Source organism: Capricornis sumatraensis, chromosome 8 (assembly GCF_032405125.1).
Source record: "Capricornis sumatraensis isolate serow.1 chromosome 8, serow.2, whole genome shotgun sequence".
Taxonomy (NCBI): Eukaryota; Metazoa; Chordata; class Mammalia; order Artiodactyla; family Bovidae; genus Capricornis; species Capricornis sumatraensis.
The window spans coordinates 1,124,858-1,150,841 of NC_091076.1; the positions used below are offsets into that span (position 1 = coordinate 1,124,858).

At 64.3% G+C, this 25,984-nt stretch overlaps 2 protein-coding genes across 2 annotated transcripts in view; both read right to left on the reverse strand.

Moving 5' to 3' along the window:
* MOB2 (MOB kinase activator 2) overlaps positions 1 to 4,620 on the reverse strand; it is a 51,449-nt gene extending 46,829 nt beyond the window's left edge. The window contains exon 1 of the mRNA XM_068978580.1: positions 4,559 to 4,620. Within this exon, the coding sequence (XP_068834681.1) occupies positions 4,559 to 4,575 (17 nt within the window). The 5' untranslated portion in view covers positions 4,576 to 4,620. The remainder of the gene's footprint in view (positions 1 to 4,558) is intronic.
* A 10,825-nt stretch (positions 4,621 to 15,445) lies between these two features.
* DUSP8 (dual specificity phosphatase 8) lies at positions 15,446 to 24,100 on the reverse strand. The gene is made up of 6 exons (XM_068978689.1): positions 23,870 to 24,100; positions 22,282 to 22,420; positions 18,460 to 18,626; positions 17,732 to 17,891; positions 17,478 to 17,601; positions 15,446 to 17,261 (listed from the first exon to the last, which is right to left on the reverse strand). Exons 1-6 carry the CDS (start codon positions 24,098 to 24,100, stop codon positions 16,223 to 16,225), a joined length of 1,860 nt encoding a protein of 619 aa, XP_068834790.1. The 3' UTR covers positions 15,446 to 16,222.
* Between the last annotated feature and the right edge of the window lie 1,884 nt (positions 24,101 to 25,984).

Here is a 25,984-nt window from a genome sequence, read left to right on the forward strand (position 1 = left end):
CGGGGACACGGTTCAATCCCTGGTTAGGGAAGACCCCACAGGCCGCAGGGCAACTAAGCCCCCGCGTGCAACGAGAGAAAGCCCGTGTGCAGCAACAGAGACCCAGTGCCATGCTCCATGTGACCATGGCTCCCCTTGAAGGGGTCGGTACACCCGCCCAGGCCCACCTGTCGCACGCCCAGCCGCTGCTCCTGCCTCGGTGCCTTTGCACGGGCCATCCTCCTCCCAGGGACATGACCGTCCCTCTTCTACTTGGAAAGCACCTATGCACCCTCCCAAGCCACCTGCCTGGCCCTCGGCGCCCCCAGCACCAGCCTGTTGCAGTACAGACTATCCTCTCCGTCTCATCCTGGGCTCAGGGCCCGGCCCATGCCAGACTGCGAACGCAGCAGGGCCTGGAGGTCTCCTGGCGAGAAGCGTCCGGCGCACGGCTGGCTGAGATAGGCTGGGTCACAGCAACATCTCTCAGGACCAGCGAAAAGCAGGAAAAGTCCAGGTGTCCATGAAGAGGCAATACACACGAATCTCCACACCATGGATTCTCACTTGGCAACAAAAGGACAGCTGAGACCAGCGACAGCACGGAGGACTTCCACGGCAGAGCTGAGCGAGTGGGTCAAGGAAGACCACACGCTCCGTTCCCTCTACAAAAACGGCCCAGCAGGCAGGTGGGCAGACGTGGGCCCTAAAGGGCCAGCGCCCAGGGCTGGGATGGGGACAGGGAGCCACCGAGAGCCAGGCTTCTTTTGGGGTGACCACAGTGCTCTCAAACTAAACTGTGGTGACGGTCACGCTTCTCTGTAATTTTACTAAAAATTAGTTAATTGCACACCGGATGCAAGTAAACTTTATGGTATGTAACTTACAGCTCCATGAGGCTGTTAAAGTTCAGCCTGGGTGTTCTCATGATCGGATTTGACAGCCAGCCACCGCGACATCCTCCCCAGAGGCAAACTGCCAAGGGACAGTCATCAACACCCAGTTCAGACACCCACAGGGGTGGCAACCACAGCCCTGGGTCCCCTTCACTCGAGAACATGAGGCCTGCGGGCAGAGCCACTGGGCCTGAGAGGCCTCATCTGCACAGCAAACCCTAGGCACAGCCCAAAAGTGCCAAGCCCGTTGCCCTCTGGAGTAAGTGACCTGTCCAGGAGCCGATCTTCTTCGGCCAGGAGAGCCAGGAAGCCCTACCCTGCACCTCTCCCGCCTCCTCTGCCTCCAGGGAGGAACAGGAGGCGCCGACGTCCAGGCTGGGAGCCGCCCCAGTCAGGGGCTGGCGGGGTGCACGGGCCCCGCCCTGGCGGGCAGGTCCCTGCAAACTTCACCCGGTGGGCCCCACCAGGCAGAAGCGAAGGGAGTGCCTTTCCTCTCTTGCATTCCCAGATGCTGCCGGGAAGCTTCTGGAGTGGCTTTGTCGGGCAAAACATAAACCGCGCTGCTATCAACCACTCCCAGATGCCACTGCCAGCGAAGGACGGATGAAAAGGCGCCCCAGCCACCACGCTCTGTGGGGTGGGTCCCTCGCTGGCCCAGCTCACGCAGGTTCTGCTCTGGGCGAGGAGGGTGCCAGCCTGTAAGCCGCTGTCCAGAAAGGAGAGAGCCAAGGACCAGAGACGTGATCACACGAGAAGTTACGGCCCATTTCAAGTTAGAAATTACTTTTGTAAAAGGAGAGGGACAAAGCTACCACGCACCGACTTCAATGGCCGGCTCAACGCCAAGCAGAGGAAACGCACAGGAAGACGGCGGATGTGAGCTGCCTGGCACAAGGCTCTCCTGCAAGTGAGCCCAGCAAAGCCCAGCAGCAAGTCGTAACATGCTGGCTTCATTTCCAGCTCCCCGAGCAGGTTTCCTGCAGGCCTCGCTTTCCTCACCCACGACAGGGAGAGCTGAAGATAAGGCTGCCAGCGTTGCTCAGCAAGGCCCTGCAGCGATGGGGAAGATGCAAGCTCACAGAACCGTCTGTCAGCCGCTCCTGTGGTCAGGACGGCGAGCAGGAGAGGGGGAGGGCGCCCCACTCGCCACTGCACTTGCGGCCACACTTTGTCACTCAAGACGAATGAAGGCAAAGAAAGTCCTTCTTTTGGAAAGAACAAAAAACATGGAAAACATGAAATCTCTATTCCAAACAGCCTGGTTGACAGCGGATGGTATAAATTAACAAAAATATCAAGAAATAGTAAAACACACACACTCTTCCTCAATTCTTCCAGGCTGCAACCTGGCCAACTGCAGTCCCAGCACTGAGCATGTAAAAGGCATCAGCAGGAGCCAGGCCCCTCACCTGCCTCTGGCCAGCTCTCCTCAGAGGCACCAGGTGGACCAGGGCAGGCGGTCCGGGGTCTGCACCGGTCACGTCCCCTGTGGCTGTGAGGTCCGGGCCTCGGCAGCCCCCTACCTCACAGCAGATGCTTGATAAACTCGGGGGATGGACAAGGGGACACCCCGGCGCTCCCAGCTCGTGTCCCAGGACACCCACCCTGGAAACATGTTCTCAAGATCAGAACGTGACGACTGAGATTATTCCGCCTTCTTTTTAAGGAGCAGGGGGTTCATCGTTAAGGAGATATGAAAGAATTCATGATTCACCAAATCCAACACGCAGTCCACCGAGTTTAAAAAGACACACACACACAGATGAGCAAACTCCATCCTAACCTCTCTCTTGAGAGCTCAAGTCACTTTAGAGCTGCCTACTTTATAGCCAGGCGGCAGCGAGGGCTCCTTCCCTCCGCAGGGACCACAGAGGCAGCAACTCCAAGACGGTCCCTTTTAAAGCTGTCTTCCTCCAGCACGGGCACCGGCCACTGAGCACGAGAAAGTCACTGCTCTGCTGACCTTGCCCAGATGACCACCTGGGTGCATAGTCTTGACAAGGGCCTCAAGAACAGCTGTGGTAAATTTCTGGTTGTTCACAATGATAACAATAAAGTCCATAAGGCACAGACCTTAGGCAGTTAGAGAAAACAGCCAGCCGGTCAGCTTCCAGGGACAGAGCAGCAGACACGAGCACAGAATGATCACAGAAGAACACGATCAGCTGCCTCCTCGGCAACCCCGCTCACCAGGCTGGTCCCCCTGATTCGGAGGCCTGCGAATCCAACTCGGCCATTCGTCTACTCTTCTGAAACCAACCTGCAGGAGGCCAAGTGGCCTCCAACACCGTCTCTCCTGATAAAGGCAGAAAGCAAGCACCCACCATTCAAAATAACACCGCTGCCTGCCCTCCAGTCTCGGTGCCTGTGAGCGACAAAGGCCTCCCACGAGCGCCTCCACCTACGCCACCAACGCCAGGCGCCACACACCGAGCTCTGCCACCTCAGCGCGCCCCGCCACAGTGTGGTCCTTGTCACCCGGCTCCCACGTTAAGGATGACTGTTTAAAAGCGGGTCTGGAGAAGAAGCGACCACCTAGAGTCACACAGCTATTGAGCAGCAAGGCTGGGATGGGAGTCCCGCCTCTGCAAGAAACCAGGTGAGCTGCCTCGCCCCACAGCACCATGCCCTCCTGGTCCCTGCGCTCTGGCTCCAGATCCTCCCCGGCACACTCAGCACCTGTCTTTGGCCTTCTGACTCCTCCCTCACGCTGTCTGGTCTCCCCCTTCACTAGACTGCAGCCGACCTGCCAGCAGGGAAGGGTCTCATTGGTCTCATGCTGACTGTCCTGCCAGCACTCTCCACTGTCTATGCCAGCAACAGCCTGATCAGACAGTGACATGAAACGTACATGGGACCTTTCACCTCCCTTCCAGGTCTTCGGTGTCCAGACAAGCCTTCCACCTACCCCAGCCAGGCAAGCGCTCCCTCACTCCCACCCCAAGGCCCTAGAGTAACTACCCAGACTCCAGAGGAGCGCTGTGCACGTTAGAGCCAGGCTAACGAAGGACCGCCCAACTGGGTGAGTGAGAAGTGCCTGCCCTGCTCCATCCTCAAAAAGTTAAAAGAAAAAAAAAAAAAAAAAGAACAGAAAGGAAGGACCGAAGCAGGTAGAATCACTTGTGGAGGACGACGTGACGTCCCGCACGTTGATCTAACCTCCAGCAAGCCCAACACACGCCGAGGGAGGGAGAGCCCGGCCCGGGCCCGGTGCTGGTGCTTCCTTCCTACCCCGCCCTGCGGCGGCCGCCCGCGGAAGCGCCGAGCGCACCCTGCCCGCCGACCTCGCCCGGCGGACGCCGGCAGAGTTGGGTTGTTTTGCTCTTTTTCCCTCCTTTTAAAGGGACTGTCCTCGGCCGGCATCAATGTTATTTCTTGCAAAAGCAAGTTCCCCGCGCTGACCGGCGAGCAGCCCGGGTCCGACCTCTCCCGCCGCCCGACAACCAGCGGCGAGGTGTGGCCACCGGCCCCGGTCCGGCTCCCGGGACGCGGCGCTCCGCGCGAGCGCTCGACCGCAGGCCGGACGCGGGCCCGCTCCCGGCCCGGCCCCGAACCCGCTCCCGGGAGCCCCGGCCCTGGCCCGGCCCGGGGTCGCCCCTCGCCCGGCCGGTAGGATGTCCTTGGCCGGTGCCGCCCGCGGCGCGCCCCGCGGCCCGGCCCGCCCGCCCCGCCGCCGGACTCACCCCATGAGCCAGTCCATGGCGGCGCGGGGCCCGCCGCGCCCGCCGCGCCACTCACTCGGCCCTCAGCCCGCGGCGGCGGCGGCCGGAAGTAAACACTCTCTGACTCACTCCCACACGCGCGCCGCGGGCGCTGCCGGAAGTGACGCTAGCGCGACGCCTGCTGGGAAAGGTAGTCCCGGCTGCTACTGCGGCCCCGCCCCCACCCCCGGCCCCCGGGTCCGCAGGAGCAGGCGCAGGAATTTTCCCTTACGCTCCGGGATGTCCCTTCACACCCCGCTTGTCCCCTCACACCTCGGATGTCTCCTCACACCCCCGGGTGTCCCCTCCCACACCCCCGGATGTCCCCTCACACCCCCGGATGTCCCCTCACACCCTGGATGTCCCCTCACACTCCAGATGTCCCCTCACACCTCGGATGTCTCCTCACACCCGTGGATGTCCCCTCACACCCTGGATGTCCCTTTACACCCCGCTTGTCCCCTCATATCCCCGGATGTCCCCTCACACCCCCGGATGTCCCCTCACACCCCCGGATGTCCCCTCACACCTCGGATGTCTCCTCACACCCGTGGATGTCCCCTCACACCCTGGATGTCCCCTCACACTCCAGATGTCCCCTCACACCTCGGATGTCCCCTCACACTCCAGATGTCCCCTCACACCCGCGGATGTCCCCTCACACCCCCGGATGTCCCCTCCCACACTCCCGGATGTCTCCTCATATCCCCAGATGTCCCCTCACACCCCCGGATGTCCCCTCCTATCCCCGGATGTCCCCTCACACCATGGATGTCCCCTCACACCATGGATGTCCCCTCACGCCCTGGATGTCCCCTCACACTCACTGTCCCGTCACACCCCCGGGTGTCCCCTCCCACACCCCCGGATGTCCCCTCACACCCCCGGATGTCCCCTCACACTCTGGATGTCCCCTCATACCATGGATGTCCCCTCACACCATGGATGTCTCCTCACACCCGCGGATGTCCCCTCACACCCCCGGATGTCCCCTCACACTCTGGATGTCCCCTCATACCATGGATGTCCCCTCACACCATGGATGTCTCCTCACACTCCAGATGTCCCCTCACACCTCGGATGTCTCCTCACACCCGCGGATGTCCCCTCACACCCTGGATGTCCCTTTACACCCCGCTTGTCCCCTCATATCCCCGGATGTCCCCTCACACCCCCGGATGTCCCCTCACACCCCCGGATGTCCCCTCACACCTCGGATGTCCCCTCACACTCCAGATGTCCCCTCACACCCGCGGATGTCCCCTCACACCCCCGGATGTCCCCTCCCACACTCCCGGATGTCTCCTCATATCCCCAGATGTCCCCTCACACCCCCGGATGTCCCCTCATATCCCCGGATGTCCCCTCACACCATGGATGTCCCCTCACACCATGGATGTCCCCTCACACCTCGGATGTCTCCTCACACCCGCGGATGTCCCCTCACACCCCTGGATGTCCCCTCACACCCTGGATGTCCCCTCACACTCACTGTCCCGTCACACTCCGGAATGTCCCCTACACCCCCGGATGCCCCCTCACACTCACTGTCTCATCACACCCCGGGTGTCCCCTCACACACACCCGGATGTCCCTCACACACCCGAATGCGCCCTCACACCCGCTGTCCCCTCACAACCCGGATGTCCCCTCACACCCACTCTCTCCTTACACCCCCAGAAGTCCCCTGGGTTGAGAAGATCCCCCGGAGGAGGAAATGGCACCCCACTCCAGCATTCTTGCCTGGAAAATCCTGTGGCCAGAGGAGCCTGGTGGGCTACAGCTCATGAGGGCACAGAGTCGGACACGACTGAGCAGGCACACAGTGAGCTCAGCACACTCAGTGAGCTCTGGTCGGAGACGATGTTGCCTGCCCAATGCCATACCCTTCTCTCCTTCCCTATCTCCTGTTCCTTCATTCTCCTCCTTCTCCTCTACCCCAGCTTCCCATGTAGGCAGAGTGGCCAATGAGATGCAGGTGGAAGTTGCTAGGGGGCTTGCAGGGTATCCTTTTTATCTTTCCATCCCACCCAACCCCGGCCCAGCCTCCCGGTTCCTGTCAATAATGGGAAGACAATGGCTAGAACTTCTGCAGCCATCTTGGACCATGAGGCATGCTATTAATGGCAGAGCAGAGAGATGGGAAGGATTTGAGTTTACTGCTGAGACTTTGAGACCTCCACAGCAGCCTTGCACTCCTTACTACTGGACTTTTTTCCCCACACACACTGTGTGGTTTGCAGGGTTTTAGTTACCCTCCAGGAATTGAACCCAGGCCCTTGGCAATGAAAGCATGTAATCCTAACCACTGGACCAGCAGGGAATTCCCTGGACTTCTTTTTATTGAAAAGATCTTATGTTGCTGTGCTTTCCAGTTTAGACAATTGCCTGATTGATATCCCATCAAAATGTGTGTGCTCTTCTAGCGTTGAGGTGCTCGGGTGTAAAAACTTGTCCTTCACATTGGAGGGGACGTCTTGGTACTTCCAGATAACTGATCTCCCCCAAAGGTGCAGTCACCTAGGTGTGGCAAGTTCCTAAATTTTCATGAGATCTATCCCTTCGGCATGCATATATGTTATTTTAGATCTAGAATGTCCCCAGTCCTGGGCTCTGCAGTCTATCAAGGGGACATCATCCGTGCGATGGCACGGTGAGGCTTCCTGCGATAATCAGACTCTGCATGGACCAGACCATGGTGAGGGGCAGCAGAGCTGGAGTGGCCCTTCCGGGAGGTGGCGGAGGTGAACCCCTAACACTGGCAGATGGGGTCTTTGCCAATGAAATTAGTTAAGATAAGGTTGCGAGTGTGGGCCCTAATTCAGCATGACCAGTGTCCTTATAAACAAGGGATATTTGGGCACACTCAGGCACACAGGAGAATGTCATGTGAACGTGAAGGCAGAGATCAGCACTCTCAGCGCCAGGCCCTTGCTGGGCAGTGGGGGCAGAGGCAGACCCCCGACGAAGGAGGACAAGCGTGAACGGCTGCTCAGGAAAGGAGGGATTTGAGTGAGGCCCTGCACCCAGGTGGAGAAGGGAAGGGCAACCCACTCCGTGTTCTTGCCTGGAGAATTCCTTGGATGGAGGAGGCTGGCCGGCATACAGTCCATGGGGTCGCACAGAGCTGGACGCCACTGAACTGACTTAGCGCACAATTGCATCTGAGATTAGGGGAGCCACGGATAAACATGGAGCACACGGCACCAGCGGCACCAGAGCAGGGGCACCTTCCAGGAAGAGAGGGGCAGTGGCTGGCGGAGGAGGGTGCTTGCAGGCAGCTCAGTGGAGGTGGGAGGTGAGGGAGCCCACGGAGGAGGCCTGGTCGTGGCGACCCCATCCAGATGAGAGGGGCAGGGGCTGGCACAGTTCATGCTGCTTACTGGAGGGCAGCGGAGTGAGGGGAGGGAAGGAGGGGGGAGGGTGGGCAAGGGGAAAGGAAAGGAGCCAAGGTGCCAGCTACACTGTAGGTGGCACCTGGCAGCTTGTCCTTTCTGGGTCTGAAGGCCGAGGATGAAATCTGGCTGGAGACACAGCTGTGGCCGTTAACAGCAGATGTGACCCTGAGCCCTGGGGTGTGGCAGTGGGCCAGAGGCCCGCAGCAGGGGGATGCTGTGGGCAGTCGGGGCTGCAGATGGGCCAAGGGGAGGGTCTCGGAGGAGGATGCGGGAAGCTGCCGGGAGGCTGGAGACCGCTGAAGACCCGGACTCCCAGGCCACACTTCCTCCCAGCCTGCAGGGCCCTCGGGGGTCCGGCCCGCGCGGACCGGCCGCCCCGTCCAGGGCGCGGGCAGCAGGTGGCGCTGCCGGGCTGCTCGCCTGGATCGGGAAGAGCTGGGGGGGAGCTGAAGGCCGGCCAGGAGCACAAGGAGGGGCGCCCGTGTCTAGTTCTCGCCCGGCAGGTGTTTGCGCACCTGGGGCCTGGGGCGGGGGCACCGTGCCCTCGGGCTTGGCGCGCAGCAGGTCCTCACCATGCCCCCCTACGCTCCGGGCCCGGGGCCCGCGAGAGGGCGCGGAGGCGGGGGAACAAAGGGGCAGCGGCGCTTGGAGGGCCAAGGGCGCCGCGGCGGGCCAGGTCCGACCCCGCGCGAGCTCAGCGCCCGCGGGCGGCGCACCCACCGCGCCTGGCCTCCGGGCCCTGGCTGTGCGGGGCGGTAGGGCGGGATCTGCGCTCCCAGAAGGAGGACCCCAGGGCGGGGAGTGTTACGGCGACGTGTCCTGAAGCAGACTCCCTGGGAACCCCTACACTGTGTTGACGTCACCGCCCAGCCGGCCAGCCCTACCCTCGCCCGTGGGGGCGGCCGCGCCCACGCCCCCCACTGGCGGGGCAGCCACACCCTTCCGCTGCTGGACCCCGGGGAGGGCCAGGGCACCAGCCACCAGCGGGGAGAGCTGAGGCCCCCCCGCTTTACCCTCACCCGTCCTAGGGCCCCCGATCCAGTCCCTGCCGGCGCTTCCTGTTAGGGCGGACTCAAGGGGAAGGGCCTCACAGCTGCTCCCCACCACCCCTCCTCCTAGATCTGCTCTAGCACCTGGCGCCCGCCCCCCACAGCTGACCACCAGCAGGGGCCAGGGGCAGAGGCTGGCTCCTAGGCGCAGGAACCTCGGAAACAGTGATGGCCCGTGGGGACCAGGGCTGAGATCAGCCGGGAGCGGGGTGTAGAGACTCCGGGAAGGAGCTCTGAGGATCTCTCTTCTTCCCCCTCTGGGCCCACGGGGGGTCTCAGTCCTGCAGGCCTCTAGTTGCCCAATTTTGGCCTTGATGTCCACAGCCCGAGATACATGGGACCCCCATCAGCCCAGTATCCTGGGGAGGTGGGTGGTGCCACTGAGGCTCTGGTAGAGGAAGCAGGTAAAGGTGCGGTGAGCCGAGCCTGCTTCCCGCCAGGCCTAGCTCCCCCGGATCCGGGCCCTTGCGGAGTAGGGGCCCTGGTGGGGGGGGGGGTGTGTGGCTCTAGGGCCAGGGGCTTGGCCAGGGAAGGGGCAGAGACAGGAGGCACTGGGGCGAGGGGCTGCTCTGCTCTCAGGCCCCTGGGAGCCGCCGGCCCAGAGCCAGGCGGGAGGCGTGGACGGCCCTGGTCGCCATCCTGTCCTACACGCCGGCCCCCAACTCCGGGCACCGGACTGGCTGGACTTCACTGCTTCTCCAAATGTTTCCAGATGTGAACTCCCACTGGACAGGTGCGGTGGGCTGGGGCGCTCCAGAGGGGGCTTTGTTTCCTACCCGGTGTCAGCACCCAGGCCCTCTCTCCTGCCTGCCTCCCTCCGGGACTCCGGCCCCCTCCCAGCCCCTCCTCCCTTCCCCCACTTCTATTTCAAACTCTCCTTGGCTTTTTATAGCTACGTCCACCAATTGTGTCAGGCTGAGGCTGGCTTCTGCCGGCCCGATGCCCGTGGTGCCAACTCTCCTCTCCTGGGCGGATCTGCTCTGGTGGGTCTGGGCAGAGTCTCCAGGTGTCCGTGTTGGCGGAGCCCTAGGGGTGTTTGTACGGCCAGGAGGCGGGGTGCTCCACTTAATTCAAGGGGGAGATGGGGCAAGAGGCAGCTTTCCCTGTTCCCGAATTGCCCTTGGCTGCCCTGGTCTCCCAAGTGGTGTTTGCTCAGAGATGGAGAGAACCAGGTCTGCCCCGGTTCTCCCCAGCCCCTCCCCTGCCGTTCCTCTGGCCTGGGGCGCTAGAAGGCTGGCTCGGTTTTGAAAGGCTGGAGGGAGCTCCCCCAGGGACCTGCCTAGAGCTGGCCAAGCCTGGCCCTGGCGTCGCCCTGCCCCGCAGCCTTTGTGCGTTTGGGGTGGAGGCAGGGAGGGAGTTCTCGTGTCCTCCTCCTTCGTGCCCCGCCCCTCCTCCTGGCTCTGGGAACGGCCCCTGTCGCAGCCTTTTCCCTCCCTTCTGCCCAAGACTAGCTTTGGTTCCATCCTCAGGCCCCGAGGGCACCACCCCCCTCGTCTTGCTCCCGGCCAGTTCTCCTTTCCTAAAGCCACGCCGCATCCTCAGGGTCTGGCCTCTCCTTCAGAAGGACCCTGTGTCTGGAGACTCCCCAACCCCAGGGCCAGGAGCAGGCCCGGAGCTGCCTTACCAGTCTAGAAACCCCTGCCAGAGGCTTCTCTGGGGTCTCGGCCTAGTGAGCCCCCACTGCCTAGTGCCCATGAGAAGCCTACTGGCAGTCAGCTGCCCCCCAGCTTGTGTGGCCAGCACCCAGCCCCTCTTCCTGGAAGAGTAGCACGCCAGTTCCCCTTGTCCCCTCTTCAGGCCCTCGGAGGTTCTGTGGCTTCTCCCCTTCTCAGGACAGAGCACTTTCTGCAGAAGAGGTGAAGCCCCACGCTGCCTCCCAGAGCCGCAGAGGGCTGTGTCTCCCTCCTGCTTCCTGACCAGAGGCACTTGGCTCCTGCACGGCCCTAGTGGGCACAGCCCCGCCTCTGCCCTCTGCCTGCGTGCATCCCAGCCTCTGCACGTGCAGCCTGGCCTTCAGAGGCCGAACCACCACCTGCAGCCTTCCTGAGAGCCAGCCCTCTTGGCTCTTGGCACGCTCTGAGCCTCAGAAACACCTAGACTGACCCACTCACAGAAGCAGGGTCTGAGCTGCAAGGGGCCCGAGGGGCCATTGAGGCTGACTCTGACCCTCTGGGCTGTTGGGGAAGCTGGGTCCCCTCCTGGGACCTTGGAGAGGGTTGACTGGGCCTCTACAGTGGTGCCCAACTCCAGGGCGGGTAGTTTGTGGTTGTCATTGAAACTTCACTAAGCACCTTCCTTACCCGAGGACAGGACGCCTATTGTCCAGCTGGAGGGTGGATGGAAACGCACAGGTGGTGCTGGGGGAAAGAACCCACCTGCCAATGCAGACAGACTTAGACGCGGGTTCGATCCCTGGGCCAGGAAGGTACTGTGGAGGAGGGCACGGCAACCCACTCCAGCATTCTTGCTCAGAGAATCCCATGGACAGAGGAGCCTGGTGGGCTACAGTCCGCGGGGTTGCAGAGTCAGACGTGACTGAAGCGACTGAGCAGGCAGGCACACCAGCTGCACAGCGGGAGTCAGGCCATCCTAACCACGAGGGTCCCCCCTGTGGAAAGCCCTGGTGACCTAGATAACTGTCCCCTTCCCTTAATTCCCGCTCATATCTTAATTCACCAATGAAGAGTGAAACTGCAAAACCCGAGGCACCCCACACTTGACCCCAATAAGAGTACACCCCAGGCCTGCACTCTTCCTCTCTCCTTGTGGCCTCTTTGTATGACCCCAGGCGGAATGGCAGCCCACTCCAGCATTCTTGCCTAGAGAATCCCATGGACAGCGGAGACTGGCAGGCCGCAGTCCATGGGGCCGCAAGAAGTCGGACACGACTGAGCGACGAACACAGCATACTGTGTACTTCAGGGCCTGTAACAAGCCTTGTTTTTTCAAAGTTCCCTGATGGTGGTTGCTGAGATGTGCGGTGGAAAAGTGTTTGTGGGGGTGTCTGCAAGTAGCACTGGCCCAGGTGAGGGCCACGGGCATCCCAGCCCACAGCATCTCGGTCAGCAGGCTGAGGCCAACTGCAAACAACCCCAATGCGCCCATCTGTCCCCCATCCCAAGCCCGTCAGGTGCCTAGAGCTCCTGGTCTTGGGGTGCGGGGTGGCGGGGGAGGTGTGGAAACATAAGCAGAGGGCCCAGACCCAGGTGACCTGGTGTGGCCGGGACCAGACCGTGGTCAGGAGCAGGTGGAGGCCAGCCCCCGAGGTCCAGATCCGGCCGCCCTGCCTGCCTCATTCAGTCCTGGGGCCGGCTGACCCCTGGGAGCTGGGGGGTTTGGAGTCTTGCCCTGGCCCCAGGGCCCCTGCTGGTCTCCCATCCTACAGAGTTGGGGTGGGGAAGCGCCACTGCGCTGCTCCAAACAACCATCAGCTTTTTCCCCCGCCCTCCTCTTTATTGACTCCACGGGGCTGCCAGAGCTATAAATAGATGTTCTTGAGCTAAAAATAGCTTTGCCAGAGGACAGCCAATGCTTCTAGATTTTGGCCTCTTTGAGGACTCCTGAGGATGCAGGATTCAAGGACCCTCCCTCCTCCCGAAGCCACGGAGGAGGGGCCCGCCTAGCTCTCTGCTGCTGCCTGAAACACACACACACACCACTCAAGTTTCTGTGCTGACTCCCATGCACGTATGCTCATGTGTGCACGCGTGTGTGCTCACACACACTTGCACAGACACAGGTCTGGCTGGTGTCACTGGTTTAGGCTACCTGCCTGCTCAGAAAGGAGGGTCCCCAGGATAGGCAGGTCAAACCACCAAGAGGGGTCAGGGCCCCCAGTGGAGATCTTGAGCCACATTAGCCAGAGGACGGTGGGGCAGAGGGCACGCATCTGCTGGGGACGCTGCCCGGAGACTCCAGAGCTGAGGTTTCCCAGGAAACTCAGGGAGTGGTGCCCGGCACATCACAGGCACTCAGTACAGTGGAGCCGTTGTTATGGTAACGGCTGGGCAAGCTTTGGAGGGAGCCAGGGGAGTCAGGTCCAGAATGTGTCCCAGGAGACACCGTGGGGATGCTCAGAGCTGCAGCGTGGGCGAGGACGCTCGGCAGCCGGGGAGACGCTGACTGCAGCCCAGCCACCCGAGCGGGGAGGGAAGGAGGCCTGCAGGGGGCGCTGGCTCCAGGGAGAGGAGCCCGAGCCCGGTGGGCGGAGACGCACAGGGCGCTCCCCGCATGGATGCCCCTGCTCTGGGCCGTGCACGTTCCGTAAGGGCGTAAACGGCGCCCTCAATCTGGTTGCAGACGCTCTGTAGAGCTGGACCCCCATTGCTGGTGAAAAGGAAGAGCTGTTGTGTGGAAGGCACATGCGTGTACTCACACACTGCTCACGCGTGCGCACACATGGAGGTCTGTAGGGAGGTGTGGAACTGCTCCCAGCAGTTATTTCTGAAGAGGGGGGTGGGGGGAGCTGAAGGCCTAAACTGAGATTCCCTTTTATACAGTTCTGCTGCTGCTGCTGCTGCTGCTAAGTCGCTTCAGTTGTGTCCGACTCTGTGCAACCCCATAGACGGCAGCCCACCAGGCTCCCCCGTACCTGGGATTCTCTAGGCAAGAACACTGGAGTGGGTTGCCATTTCTACGTTATTTAAATTCTCAGTAGAGAATTTTAAAAAAAAAAGGCTGTTCTACATCCTACATCTGCCCCTCCCCCTTCCACCCCTGCCCCCCGGGTTTGGGGTTCTGGGTTCAGAGCCACGAGTTGGGGACAGTCTGGCTTTGCAGGTCCCATACCCCCCACCTCCTGGCCCCAGGAAGCCCCTCCACACCACCTCCCACCGGCCTGAATAAAGAGGCAGCCAGACGCACGGAGAAAACACCCATCTCAGGATTTATTACAACACGTTGTTTCCAAATACAAAAGAAGGGGACAGGACAGGGAGCAGAGAGCGGCCGCGATGGGGAAGGGGGCGGCAAGGAGGGGCGGGCAGGTGGGTGGGCAGCCCAGTCCAGAGGGACCAGGAGCCGGGCGGGCGGACCTGCCACCTCTCCTCCGCTGGACTTTCCAGCAAATAATAGGAGGGGGCCAGGTCCATTCTGGGGACCCCATGCCAGGGCACTGGGCCGGCAGGAGGGGGGAGGGCCCTGGGGCCCCACTCCACCCAACCCAGGGAGTGGGTGGGACTCACCAGGGAGGGGCTCTTGCTGGGCGCCTGGTGCCCCCAGCATGGGGACAGGCATGGGCTGGGGGGCTGAGACAGGGACTTCTCCCGTCACGACTCACTTCAGCCAGTGTCTCAAGAGCAAAAGCCCCCATGTGCCCCGGGCCAGAAGCCACAGGGCACCAGCAGCCCTGGAGAAGGGTGGAGGGAGGGGAACGGGCCGTGGGACCTGCCCCCAGGGCTGTGGGGCTCAACCAGTAGCCCCCACCGCTGTCTCCTGGACAGCACAGGTGTGGGGCGCGGAGAGGGGACCAGTGCATCGTCCACACCCAGGGTCACCTCAGAAACCCAACGCGATAGACAGACAGGAGGCAAATTTACATAATCAATAATAATAATAATAATTAACCAATAATAATAAATACTTAAACCTCTAATCCATAGATTGCAAATACAACAATGATAGCTTATTTTCTTGGGGGAACGGGGTGGGGACAGAGGGAACAGGAACAGGACTTTCTCTCAAAGGAGGTTTGACGGGACAGGAGCTGGGGTCAAAAGAACAGACAGAATAAACAGCTGGGGGCAGGCAACCCCCTCCCACCTGCCCAAGCACTCAGTCCTGCCCAGGCCGCCCCTCCAGCCAGGCCTTGGCCTCTTCCCAAGGTGACCAGCATCCACTCTTGGATGCTCCAGGACATCTGAAGGTCGAGGGACACCCACTCCTGGTGCCAAAAGCCTTGGGTGCCCCCTGACCCCAGATGGTGGGGGGTGAGGATAGCTGGGGCTTTTCTCCTGCCCTCACCCCTAGGCTGGCCCACCTGGGCCAAAAAGCTATCGGGGGTTGGGGACTGGCATGTCACCTTGAAGATACCAGGGACACTTGGGAGGGGAGCGCTCCACAGGAGAGGGGTGTACGGGGTTTTTCTCCTCCGAGGGCCCTGTGGGGGCTGGCAGACATGGGGGAACACCTCCAGCATCTGCTCACACGAGGGGCCTTTAGCTGGAGGGGGCTCTCCCAAGCGAAGGAAGGCCTCCACACTCCACCCCACCGCCACCCAGAGGCATGAGGTGCCTCCTCTGAGGGTCACCTCCACCCGCAGAACAAGACCCCGAATCTATCTGCCCTCTGACCAGTGGAGCCAGCACGGCTGGCCCAGCTATTCCCACTGCCCCCCAGGGGCTAAGCTCCCCCTCTGCCAGCTCCCCACTTGGCAGCTGGTGCTGGAGGGGGTGCTCACAAAGTGGAGGAGAGGGTAGCAGCCTCCTCGGAACTGCTGGAGCTCGTGCAGCTGGACCCAGGCTCAGATGGGAGTGGGGGTGTTCCACCTCCACCCTGCCCTGGGGACTCACGTCTCCTCACACTCAGAGCCCCCTTCTCTACACTGCTACCCTCTTCCGGACCCCACCCTGGCCCCCCAGCACCTGGCAGGCAACAGGCTGGGGGGATGGGTGGCAGGGACGCCCTCGGTGGCACTGGAGCTGGCAGGGGCATGTGAGCGCCTCCTGGGGGCTCCCCGGCTCCGGGACACCCCCTCCCACCTATGGCTTTGGTGAGGAGCAGAGAAGGGAGGGGCAGGAGAGGACGCAGCGGGAGGGCAGGGGGGCTCTGCGGCTCAGTCTGCGGCAAAGGTTTTTTATCCTTTTTTCCCCTTTTCTTATGTAAAAAGTGCACGAAAGCTCAGCAGCCTCTTTACAATGGTCAGCAGTGTTTCCTGGGGGAGGGGGCAGGGGAACCCCAGGCCTGGCACCCCAGCTTGCAACTGAAGGTGGCCTCATATTGCTTAGAAACGTGGGTTTCATTTTAAATACCAGACAGTAAAAATAGAGCTCCGAGGACCGCCCGCACTGTTGCCAAATCATTGCCAGAATGAACAGCTTAAATAAATAAAAAATTGAAATATTTACTTCTCGATAAAAATCGCAGTAAAACCATTTACCTTTCTTTGCATTATATATAATATATATTTAGAGCGGGCCCAGCCGAGGGCAGCCAAGGGCTCGGGGCGCCGCATCCCCGCGGAGAGGCCGCTCCGGCCGCGGTCAGGACACCTCGATGACCTCCACGCTGCCCGAGAAGCTGGCCTGCTTGCCCAGTGCGGCCAGCTCCTCGCCGCGCGCGCGCCCCTCCACCATGCCCTCCTCGAACTCCATTTGGCAGCTCCGGCGCTTAAACTGCGTCTCGGGAGCCGGCTCGTCGGGCCAGCCGGTCCTCGCGTCCCGGGCCTCGGGCCTCGCCGCCTCCCGCCGCCGCAGGTCGCCGCCGCCCGCGCCCGGCCCCCCGGCCCGGCCGAAGGGTGCGAACCGCGCGCCGCCCGCGCCCTGCGCGCCCTCGGGGCTGCAGCACCAAGGCCCGTCGGGGGAGGGCGTGCCCGGGGAGTCGAGCGGCGGCGCCCAGCCCCCGGGGCCGGCCGGCTGGCCAGGGCCGGGCAGCCCGGGTGCCGACAGGGCCGAGAGGCCGTGCCGCGGAGTCTGCCGGGTGGCGTCGCCGAAGTTCAGGCCGAGGCCGTGCGCCGGGGAGCGCGCCGGGGAGCCGGCTGGGGGCCGGGGCCGCCGGCGTAGCCGGGGGCGCGGCTCGGGCGCCACGTCCGGGCTGTCGGGGCTTGGGGAAGGCAGGCCCAACGTGCCCCCGGACGGGCTGTCCAGTTTGCAGAGCTTGGGAGCCTCCCCGGGGTCCGGGGGCCCGGGGTCGTCAGGTCGCCGGCTCGGGGTGTAGGCCGACTTTATGTCCAGCGAGAAGGAGCGCTTGAGGCGGTTGGTGTCCTGGAGGCGGTCGGAGGAGAGGTGCAGGCCGCGGAGGCCCTGCTGCAGTGCGCTGGTGGCCGGGGCGGGGCCGGGGGCCTCCGCACCCCCCGTCGGTGCAGCCTCCCTGGAGGCGGCGTTCGCGGCACTCTCTGAGGTAGGTGGTGGCGGCGGCGGCGGCAGTGGGGCGGCAGGGCCAGGCAGGGGCTCCGGGGTCCCGGGGTGGGACGCCCCGTCGCCTTGCAGGGCGGCCAGAAGCTTCAGGCTGCGCTCGTACTCCAGCAGCTGGCCCAGGAAATTGAAGTTGGGCGAGATGGACGGGCGCCGGTCCTTCACGAACCTGTGGGAGAGCCGCGGGATGCGGGCAGGGCTCCGGCCGGGCCAGGCAGCTCCCCAGGCTCGCTCCCGCCCCCAGTGCCCACTCGGGGGCACCTAGCCGCTGGGCAGACCCCGGTGGGCCAGGGCTGGGCTCAGGCCCCCTCCCTGGCCCAGAACGGTGGCTCCGCGGGCGAGCAGGTGGAGGGGGCGGGGCGAGCGGTGGAGGGGGCGGGGCTACCTGTAGGCGTCGTCCGAGGACATCCCCATTGTCTTCATGATGTAGGCGATGGCGATGGTGGCAGAGCGGGAGATGCCGGCCAGACAGTGGACGATGACTTGGCAGCTGGACAACTTGGCTTTATCTGGGGGCAGGGGTCCACGTGAGGGCTGGGGCTGCACAGCCCTTCCCTTCCCCCAGGTTTCTCCCGCCTTCTCCCGCCCCCGCCTTCCAGCCCTCCCCGGGCCTGGGCGAGAGGGTGCCGGCCACCTCACCGATGAACTCGATGGACTTGTCCAGCCAGGGCAGCAGCTTTTCACAGTAGTTGTCATTGATGGGAATGCGCAGGAAACGGCTCTCGCAGATGAAGTCGGGCTTGGGGCAGGAGTTGCTGGCGTTGAGGACGTAGCTTATTCCGTTTTGGGTCATCAGATCCTGGGAGGGTAGGGAACAGGGTGGAAGCGGGTGCAGCCGGCTGAAAACTGGGATGCCCTGAAGGCGTGGCCCGGCTCCTGGGGCCTTGGAATCTGGTTCCGGGAGCCGCCGCCTCCCCCCCACCCCGCCCCAATGCAGAGCCTGCAAGCCCCTCGCTAGGTGGAGGGGTGGGGGGCCGCTCCTGCAAGACCCGCCTACAGCCTGCTTCCCGCTCCCAGGAATTTTAAGCCTGCGCTGCCTGGGCGGTGGCTTTACCCTCTTTCCGCATCACCATTTTTAAAACACGGGGTTCTTTCAGGGCTGGCCAGGGGCCCAGTGACATCAGCAGTCTGGCATGTAGGCTGCAGAGCCAAAGGGGCAGGGAGCCGCCTCTCTGCCCAGTCCTGCCAGGCCCTGCCCCCGCCCTGCCCTGGTCCTGCCGGGACCTCTGGGGTCCTGTGAAGCCACAGGCAGGCTCATACCCAGGCATATCTGCCCCCACATCGACGGTCAGCTCCCCCACCCCCGTACCCGTGCCACCCCCCGCAGACCAGCCCAGGAGCGGCTCCAGCTCCGGCTGCACACGCACCTTGTTCAGGACATCCTTCTGAGAGCCCAGGTAGAGGTGAGGCAGGATGCGGGTCAAGCCCACGCTGGGCACAGGGAGGCAGGGCTGGGAGAGGCTCATGGGAAGCAGGGCAGCAGGCTTGCCTTCGCAGAGGCCGGGGAAGCAGGAGGAGAAGGTGGCAAATCCCCCTGTGGGCGGGTGGATGAGACGCGTGTCAGGGGGTGGGCTGGCTGGGGAAGGAGAGCGGCCGCCCAGCCTCCCCCTGCACAGACCCCCAGCCCAGTCTGCCGGCAAGCCCCCGGCTGGAGCACCTGGTCTCCGTGCTGGTCCTGGAGAGCTCCAGGTTGTCACGCTCCCATCACCTGCCCCTAAGCCCACATCCCTCCTCATGCCAATCAGGGGCTGGCCTCCCTCAGGACGCTGCTGTGATGCCCATAAAAGTGGAGGCCGCACAAATGACCAGCCAGCACGCAGCACGTGCAGCACCCAGGCACGAGCGTGTTCAGAGGCCACAGGGGTCTTCACGCTGTGGCGTGGGGCCAGGCTGGGCCTGCCCGCCTCTCCCTCAGGGCTGATGCAATCCCTCCAGTTGGCCGGGAGCCCCGGGCCAGGCTCGGATGCCAGGACAGAGAGGCAAGGGCTTCTGAGGGCCACTCCCCCCCTGCCCCGGGCATGACATCACTCTCTGGAGCTGGCACAGCACACAGGGGCGTGTGCGCTCGGGTTACAGCTCCATTCCACCCAGCAGGGGACGACGGAGGAGCGGAGGCTGGGCTGAGAAAGGAGCGCTGGGGACCAGGGCACGCGGGCCACACGCTCTACACGTGGCCGGCGTGTGGCCGGTCTCCTTGCCCGCGCGTGTGCACTGGACTGCACGTGGGCAGAAGGAGCCCCTCCGCTGGTCAGGAAGGGGCTGCGGGGGACCCATGGGCACACATCTGACTCAGCGAGTGACCTCGGGCTTTGGCGTCCTGGTCCTGCCTGCCCCAAACATTGTGCTGAGGTCCACGGAAGTGGACAAGCAAACAGCCAGGCCACGGCCGACCGTGTCCCCAGGAGGCGGCAGAGGGGCGAGGCGGGGGCCCGCAGTCGCAGCTGGGGCCACACCTGGCTGATTCCTGAGGACAGAGATGCCTGGCGACCTCGCTCCTCACCCCTGACTCTGTTCAGCGAAACCAGAGTGCCTGCCTCGTGCCCTCCCGGGGCCCCTAACCAAGGCTGGACTTTGGGGGACCACGACCTCCAGGCTAGGGGCATGGAGCTACCAGCCTTGGAGGGGAGCCTTGCTGGCTGGACAGGGAGAAGCAGGTGACGGTGGCACCAGCACGGCTCCTCAGGTCCCCTGAGGGGAGGCTGGCTGGGCCCCAGCTCACTGTGCAGAGCCAGGGGCCCCTGGCTGCTGGGACTGGGGGCCAGTCCCCCCAGGGCAGGGGTGGGGCCTGCACAGTCTCTCTGAAGACCCTTCTCTGCCAGTCCCTTTCGTCTGCTTTCTCAGCAGCAAAGACAGGCAAGTGTGTGGGGGTGGAGAATTCCACCAGGAACCCCCTCTTCCTAAGGAGAGCCTCTAGGAGGGGCAGAGATCTGCCAGCCTTTGCTGCAATTTCTGGAGCCCCCAAGAACGCCCTCCAGGCACAGCCAGGCAGCTTGGAGTGCTCCCTATAGACTCCAGTCCTCCCGTGATTTCCGGACACCCCAGGGCCTGGGAATGAGTGACATGGGAGGGCAGCACCCGTGCCAGCAGCCCTGGGCCGTCTGTCCCCCACTCCCTGGGCGCCGCCCTCTCAGGGCCTGGGGAGGTGTCCAGACCCCCTAAGGCTCTCCAGGGCACCCTCCTTCGGTAGGGTAACCGCCCTCCCCCCCCACCCCCCCGCCCCCAACCATGCCTTGCAGGTCAGGGAAAAATGCGTGGCGTGTCCCGGGAGGCACTCCCGGCCCCACCCGCCTGTCTCACTGCGTGCTCCAGTGCGGATGCGGCCCGGCCGGCCGGGATTGGGGGACACGCCCCGGAGACCCCGCTGCCTGCCGGAGTCCGGGCTGGGGCAGCACCCGCCTTCGGCGCAGGGGCCGCAAGCGCCGCAGTGGTCTCTGGCCGGTCCAAGGGTGGCGTGCAGGGGCTGGCTGGCCCGCGGCGACCACACTGGCCCGCATTTCGCGCACCCCTTAAAGCGCCAGGCGCGTGTTCCCATCCCCGCCGGCCGTCATGGCGAGCAGCCGTGCGGGAGGGGTGCGGCGTGGTCTGGGCACCGGCTCGGGCGGGACCCCGGCGCACCCCACTTCCACCGCCCGCTCCCGCAAAGCGCCCCACCCTGGAGTTCCCTTCTCCCTGGCTGTGCCGGGCGTCTCCCTGGCGCCCCTCCGCACACCCACGGAGGGGTCTGTCCTTCCCGCGGGCGTCTGCCCAGCCCGCTGCGTGTGCCTAGCTCGCTGGGCCATGATGGCCTGCGTCTAACCCCTCGGCCCTGCCCTTCTCCAGGGTTCAGGTGGGCGCTGCCCCGAGCCTGGTCCCTCCTCACAGGGTCATGACCGCTTCCTGTCTTGCTCCTCAGAGAAACGGGGCAAACCCTCTCACCCTGGGGCGGGGCGCCGCCAGGTTGCAGGGGACTTCCCACCTAGCTCACCCGGGTCAGACCAGCAGGGGCTCTGGCCAGCCCAGGGGTAAGGGGGGCGCTGCTCCGGGACCCTCTTCTCAAACGTCCGGGAGGGCCTCTGGTGTCACTTGTAGCAAGGGCACACACGCGCTTGTGCGTGCACATACACAGGGGCTCCCCGGGGGACTGCGGGCAGAGCAGGACACCTGTGACGCCCCCTCCGCTCGGCCCACACAGCCCCAGGGCACATCAGCTGTGTCAGCTCCGCAGCTCTGTGGCTTCTGGCTCCCAGAGCTCACACACGCACGCACATACACACACTCACTCACACACACACACACACCCCATCCACACACGGAGAGCACAGCACACGCTCACGGGACCCGTCCTCTGAGGGGTCTGCCCGGAGCCCCGGCCCCCCGCAGGTGCAGGCGCAGTCTGCAGCCCCTCCCCTCACACGAGGGCCGGCCTGGCGCCCCCGCACCCGTCACGCTCAGCAGGTGCTCAGGGCGGGTGTCGGAATGAAGAGCAGCACCCTAGCAGCCGTGTGATGCCGGGGTGATGCCGGTGTGGGCCCTCCCCCACCCCTCCTGCCGTAGCCCAGGGCACCCAGGCAGGGAGGCCACACATCCCGGGGGACAGGCCCTGGGCCACCTGGGGAGGGGGCTGGCCAGCCTGATCTGGGAGAATGGAAGCCCCACGGGGACCTCCGCTGGCCGGGCAGATAGCAGTGGTGATCAAGTAGGCAGTTGCTAGGCTCCCTGTGCCAGCTGGAGCATTCAGAGGACCCCCCCAGTGGGGGATCAATTCCCGCTCAGACTGGGTTTCCCCAGGGTGGGGCCTATGCCTCCTCCCTCAGACCACGTGCGCGTGTGTGTGTGCATGTGTGCACATGTGTGGGTGGCGGGGTAGCTTCCAAGGCACACCCGGCCTTTGCCCAGATCCCCCCATCTCCCCTGCCTCAGGCCTATGTTGGAGTTTCCACTGTCCATGTCTCACCTGCTGGGGGTGGGCCTGGGCCCTCGCTGGAGAGGGGACCTGAAGTGTGGGGCCCGAGGGAGGGGCTCGGTGGAGTCCCTGAGAACTCAGAGCTCCTGAGCTTCGCCCCCACTGGGCCCCCACTGCCCCAGCAGACGCTGGGCTCTGGGCTTAGAGAGGAGAGCAGAGGCCGATCCGGAACGTGGCCCTTTGGACAGCGCCCCCCGCCCTGTCCCCGCCCTGCCACCAGCCGGGGAGAGAGGTCTCAGGAAGGCACCTGTGAGGATGGCCACGCTGTCGAAGCAGCCGTCAAGCTTGCTGAGCAGGATGGACAGGAAGCTGTCTGCAGCCAGCACGCTGGCGTCCCGGGTGCTCTGGTCGTACACCACCACGTCCTGAGGCTCCGTGGCCTCCATCTGGGCAAAGGGCAGAGGTCAGGGGGGCCAGGCGCCCGCCAGTCGCCACATCCCCTGCCGCCTCCGCTGCTGCTTGTCAGGCGGTGGAAAGGGGGGCCTGTCCCTGTGGTGCCCCGAAGGCAGGGAGGGCAGCGGCCAGCTGCGGTGAACACCTGGACAGCTGTGAACATGCAGCCACAGGGCAGCCCCCCGGAGCAGGGAGGGTCGGGGGACACCCCCCCGCCCCGAGGTAGCCATGCTCCCACGTACGGTTAACAGACACCGGGGGCCCGGCCCCTGCAGAAGAGACGCAGGGCAGGCGTGAGTTCCCAGGAGGCGCATGCGGGCGCCCTGACCTCCGGGGCACAGGGATGCCTGGCTGGCTCCCAGGGAGGCCGAGGGCCCCAGGAGGCACATGTCAGGGATTCTGAAGGCTGGGTGGGGGAACCTCTGGGTCTGGGGTCTCCTTCCGTCCCTGGCCAGTGATGGGGCCTCCGGGGGCTGCAGCAGGCCCTCCTTGCCCCCAGCCATCCCAGCGGCAGCAGTGGGAAGCTGGTGCCCACTGGCCTCCCCCCTCCGCTGCCGGCCAGGGGTCCAGATGTGAGCCACTGGGCTCGGAGCAGCTGGTGGCCCGCCCCCAGCTCGCTCACCCCTTAAGCCCACTGAGCTGCCAGCCCTGGGCCGATGATGTCACTGGCAGCCAATGGGAAAGCATTCTGGCCCAGCGCTTGCTGGGGGTTATTCATCACCGGATTCCCCTCACTGGAGGCCGCAGGGGACTCCCGTCTGGCTCCTCTCACATCCCAGCTCTGCCCCAAGCAGGGCCGGTGACCAAGACCCCTCCCTGAGCCTCTGGGCTGGCTGGCGAGCCAAATCTCCCCCACGAGGGCTCCCCGGGTCACAGTCCAATGTGGGCTCGATGCCCCTGGGCAGCAGAAACAACTGTTGGCTGCAGGTGACCAGAGATGGTCTTGTGGGCCTCAGAGAGAGTTCCTGGTCCTCAGGACTCCAGCGGGGAAGACCGGGGGCTGGATGGCCCTGCGCCTGTGTCAGCCCCCCAGCCACCTGTCTGGTCCTCTTCTGAGTCCTCAGGGCGGTCAGAGTGGGCCTGGCCGCCCCGCTCGCTGCCTGTCTCTCTCCCGTGTCCCCCACCCCCATCCATGGCCCGTGCACAGCCACGCCACATGGCTGGGCCCTTCATGGCGGCCTCTGTGTGGGGCCGAGTGGCGACCTGGTGGGCTCAGTGGCTCTGTAGGGAGGGCAGGAAGCCTGTAGGAGGGTGTTGAGTCTGTCGGTGGAGGGTCACCCTGGGAGGAGGGCTCTTGTAGTCCTAAGGTGGACAAGGGCGCTGCCTGCCAATGGCTTGGAATCTGACCCCGAGGCGCACAGGGCAGCTTCAAGGGCAGAAAAAGGGAAGGCTGCCCCAGCCCTGGTTCCTGGGGGAGCCAGAGAGACGGGCGGGCCGCGTACCTGGCTGCGGGCGGCAGGCTGGATCAGCTCAGCAATGGTCACCTTGCCCTGCTGTAGCCGCCGCTTCACCAGCTTCGAGCAGCAGATGTTGACGGAGCTGAGCACGTGCCAGCTGTTGTACTCCACGAAGGAGCGGCTGTCGATGACCAGCGGCCCCCCAGGCCCGCCCCGCAGCAGGCTGGCCAGCCTCTTGGCGTCCATCACCTTCCGTGGGAGCCGGTCCCCGGCCATGGCGCGGCAGTGGGCAGTGGGGAGGGGCGACCCCGGGAGTGGGCAGGGGCAGCTCCAATGGCCTGGACGTGGCCTAGGGTTTGGAGTGCCCAGGCATGGTGCCAGACCTGTGGGGAGAGGTGGATGGTCAGTGGTGCCGCTAGCCCCTGGGCCTCGGACGGGCTGGCGAGGGGACTGGCCCAAGGGCAGCAGAGGGTCTGGGGCTGACACGTGCCGGTGGGGAGGGCTCTCGCTCCCTCTGGCTCCTTCATGGAGGTTGGGCTCCCTTAGCCCGCTGCTCTCCTGCTGGGGTCTGTGACCCTGGGAAGGGTGCTCGGGAGGGGGCCAGTCCTATTTGAGCCCTCCAGGTCACAGCGCCAGCCTCTCAGCAGGATGTGGCAAGGCGAGTGGGGACCGCAGCAGGCAGGGCCGCGGGACTCAGGCAGGACAAGGCCCGAAGGTCCCTCCCCGGGCCTAGCACCCCCAGACGCTCACCCTCCCAGAGCACCCCCTTCTGTCCCCGCATCGCCTGTCCTGTCTTGGGGACGCAGGTCTCTCCCTGCCCGCCCCTTTCTGGACGGCGTGGCCTGCTGGCTCCATAAGCCGATCATCTGGATGGGGTGGAGGGCGGGGCGCTGACCGGGCTGGGAGCTCCGTGTCCCAGTTCTGTGGGCCAGGGTTCAGGCACATGGGGGGCCAGCCTCCTCCTCCTCCTGCAGGGCTGGGTCACACACTTACGGAATGGGGGAGACAGTACGACGGGCACCACAAACAGCAGTGCCCTGGGGTCGAGGAGGCCCCTTTGGGGGCCTGGTGGGTGCAAGGATTGCAGTGCGGTGGGGGGCACCCAAGGATAGTGGTCAGCGGTTAGTGTGGGTGACTGTGTGTAGGACCCTTGGGCTCAGGGGTGCCTGGAGGGAGTAGGAGGTAGGTGGGACGTGAGGCTCTGGAGTCTGGGCGGAAGCCCCCTCTGATTTGGTGCCAAGCCTCTGCCACCTGCCAGGACTAGCCTTTCTCAACGCCCCCCCACCCAGGCCTCACAGTGCCCAGGGAGGCATGCATCTTCAGGATGACGAGTTTGCTCAAAAGCCGGGGAAACTGAGGCTCGGGGGAGGGGTGGAATCAACCCAAGGTCACATCAAGGACACTGGACCGAACCGGGCCCGTGGCAGCCCTGTTCACCCGGGGTCTTGCCTCTGCCAGCTTGGGGGCGGGGAGGCTGAGAGAAGGACTCCCCCGCAGAGCCAGCGAGGGAATTCCCTGGGTAAGCCCCCAGCCGGCAGCCACAGAGGGTGCTGGGGTGCAGCGCTTGGGGACGCACCTCACCTTTCAGTCAGCACTGATGGCCCTGGGGACAGCGGCCACTGTCTCTGCGCCAACCCTTGGGGTGAGCTCCCAGGCTGCCGAGCAGGTTCCAGGGGTCACAGAGGAGCAGGTGCGAGGCAGGCAGGGACTGGCCCGCCTGGCATGGGGAGCCCAGGGCTGGGCCACCGGAGCGGGTGCAAGGGAGGCCCTGGACAGTGCTGGGCCTCGGGTTCCTGCCCACAGATGCTGCTCCTCAGGCACCCGGGCGCCCTGACGGTGGGGGCAGGGCTTGGGGTGCAGACGGGGCCCTGCCCTCCCCAGGGCCACAGCAAGACAGTGGGTCTGCCTGCTGAGGGGCCCGGCCTGCTCTGAGGCCTCTGTCTGTGTGCCCAGGGGTCCCCAACTTGACTCCTGATCGAGTGGTTTTGAGAGGCTTTTTGGAGTTCTTGCCTGACTCCCGTCAAGGCTGGGACAGGCCCTGCCTCCAGGCCCCCCCTCCCCCCGCCCGACCCACCTGGGCAGAGCCTCCTACCAGGGGGTGAGGGATCTGAGTCCAGTCCAGAGGCCCAGGACCCCGACAAGGAGGCTGTCTTGGGGTGG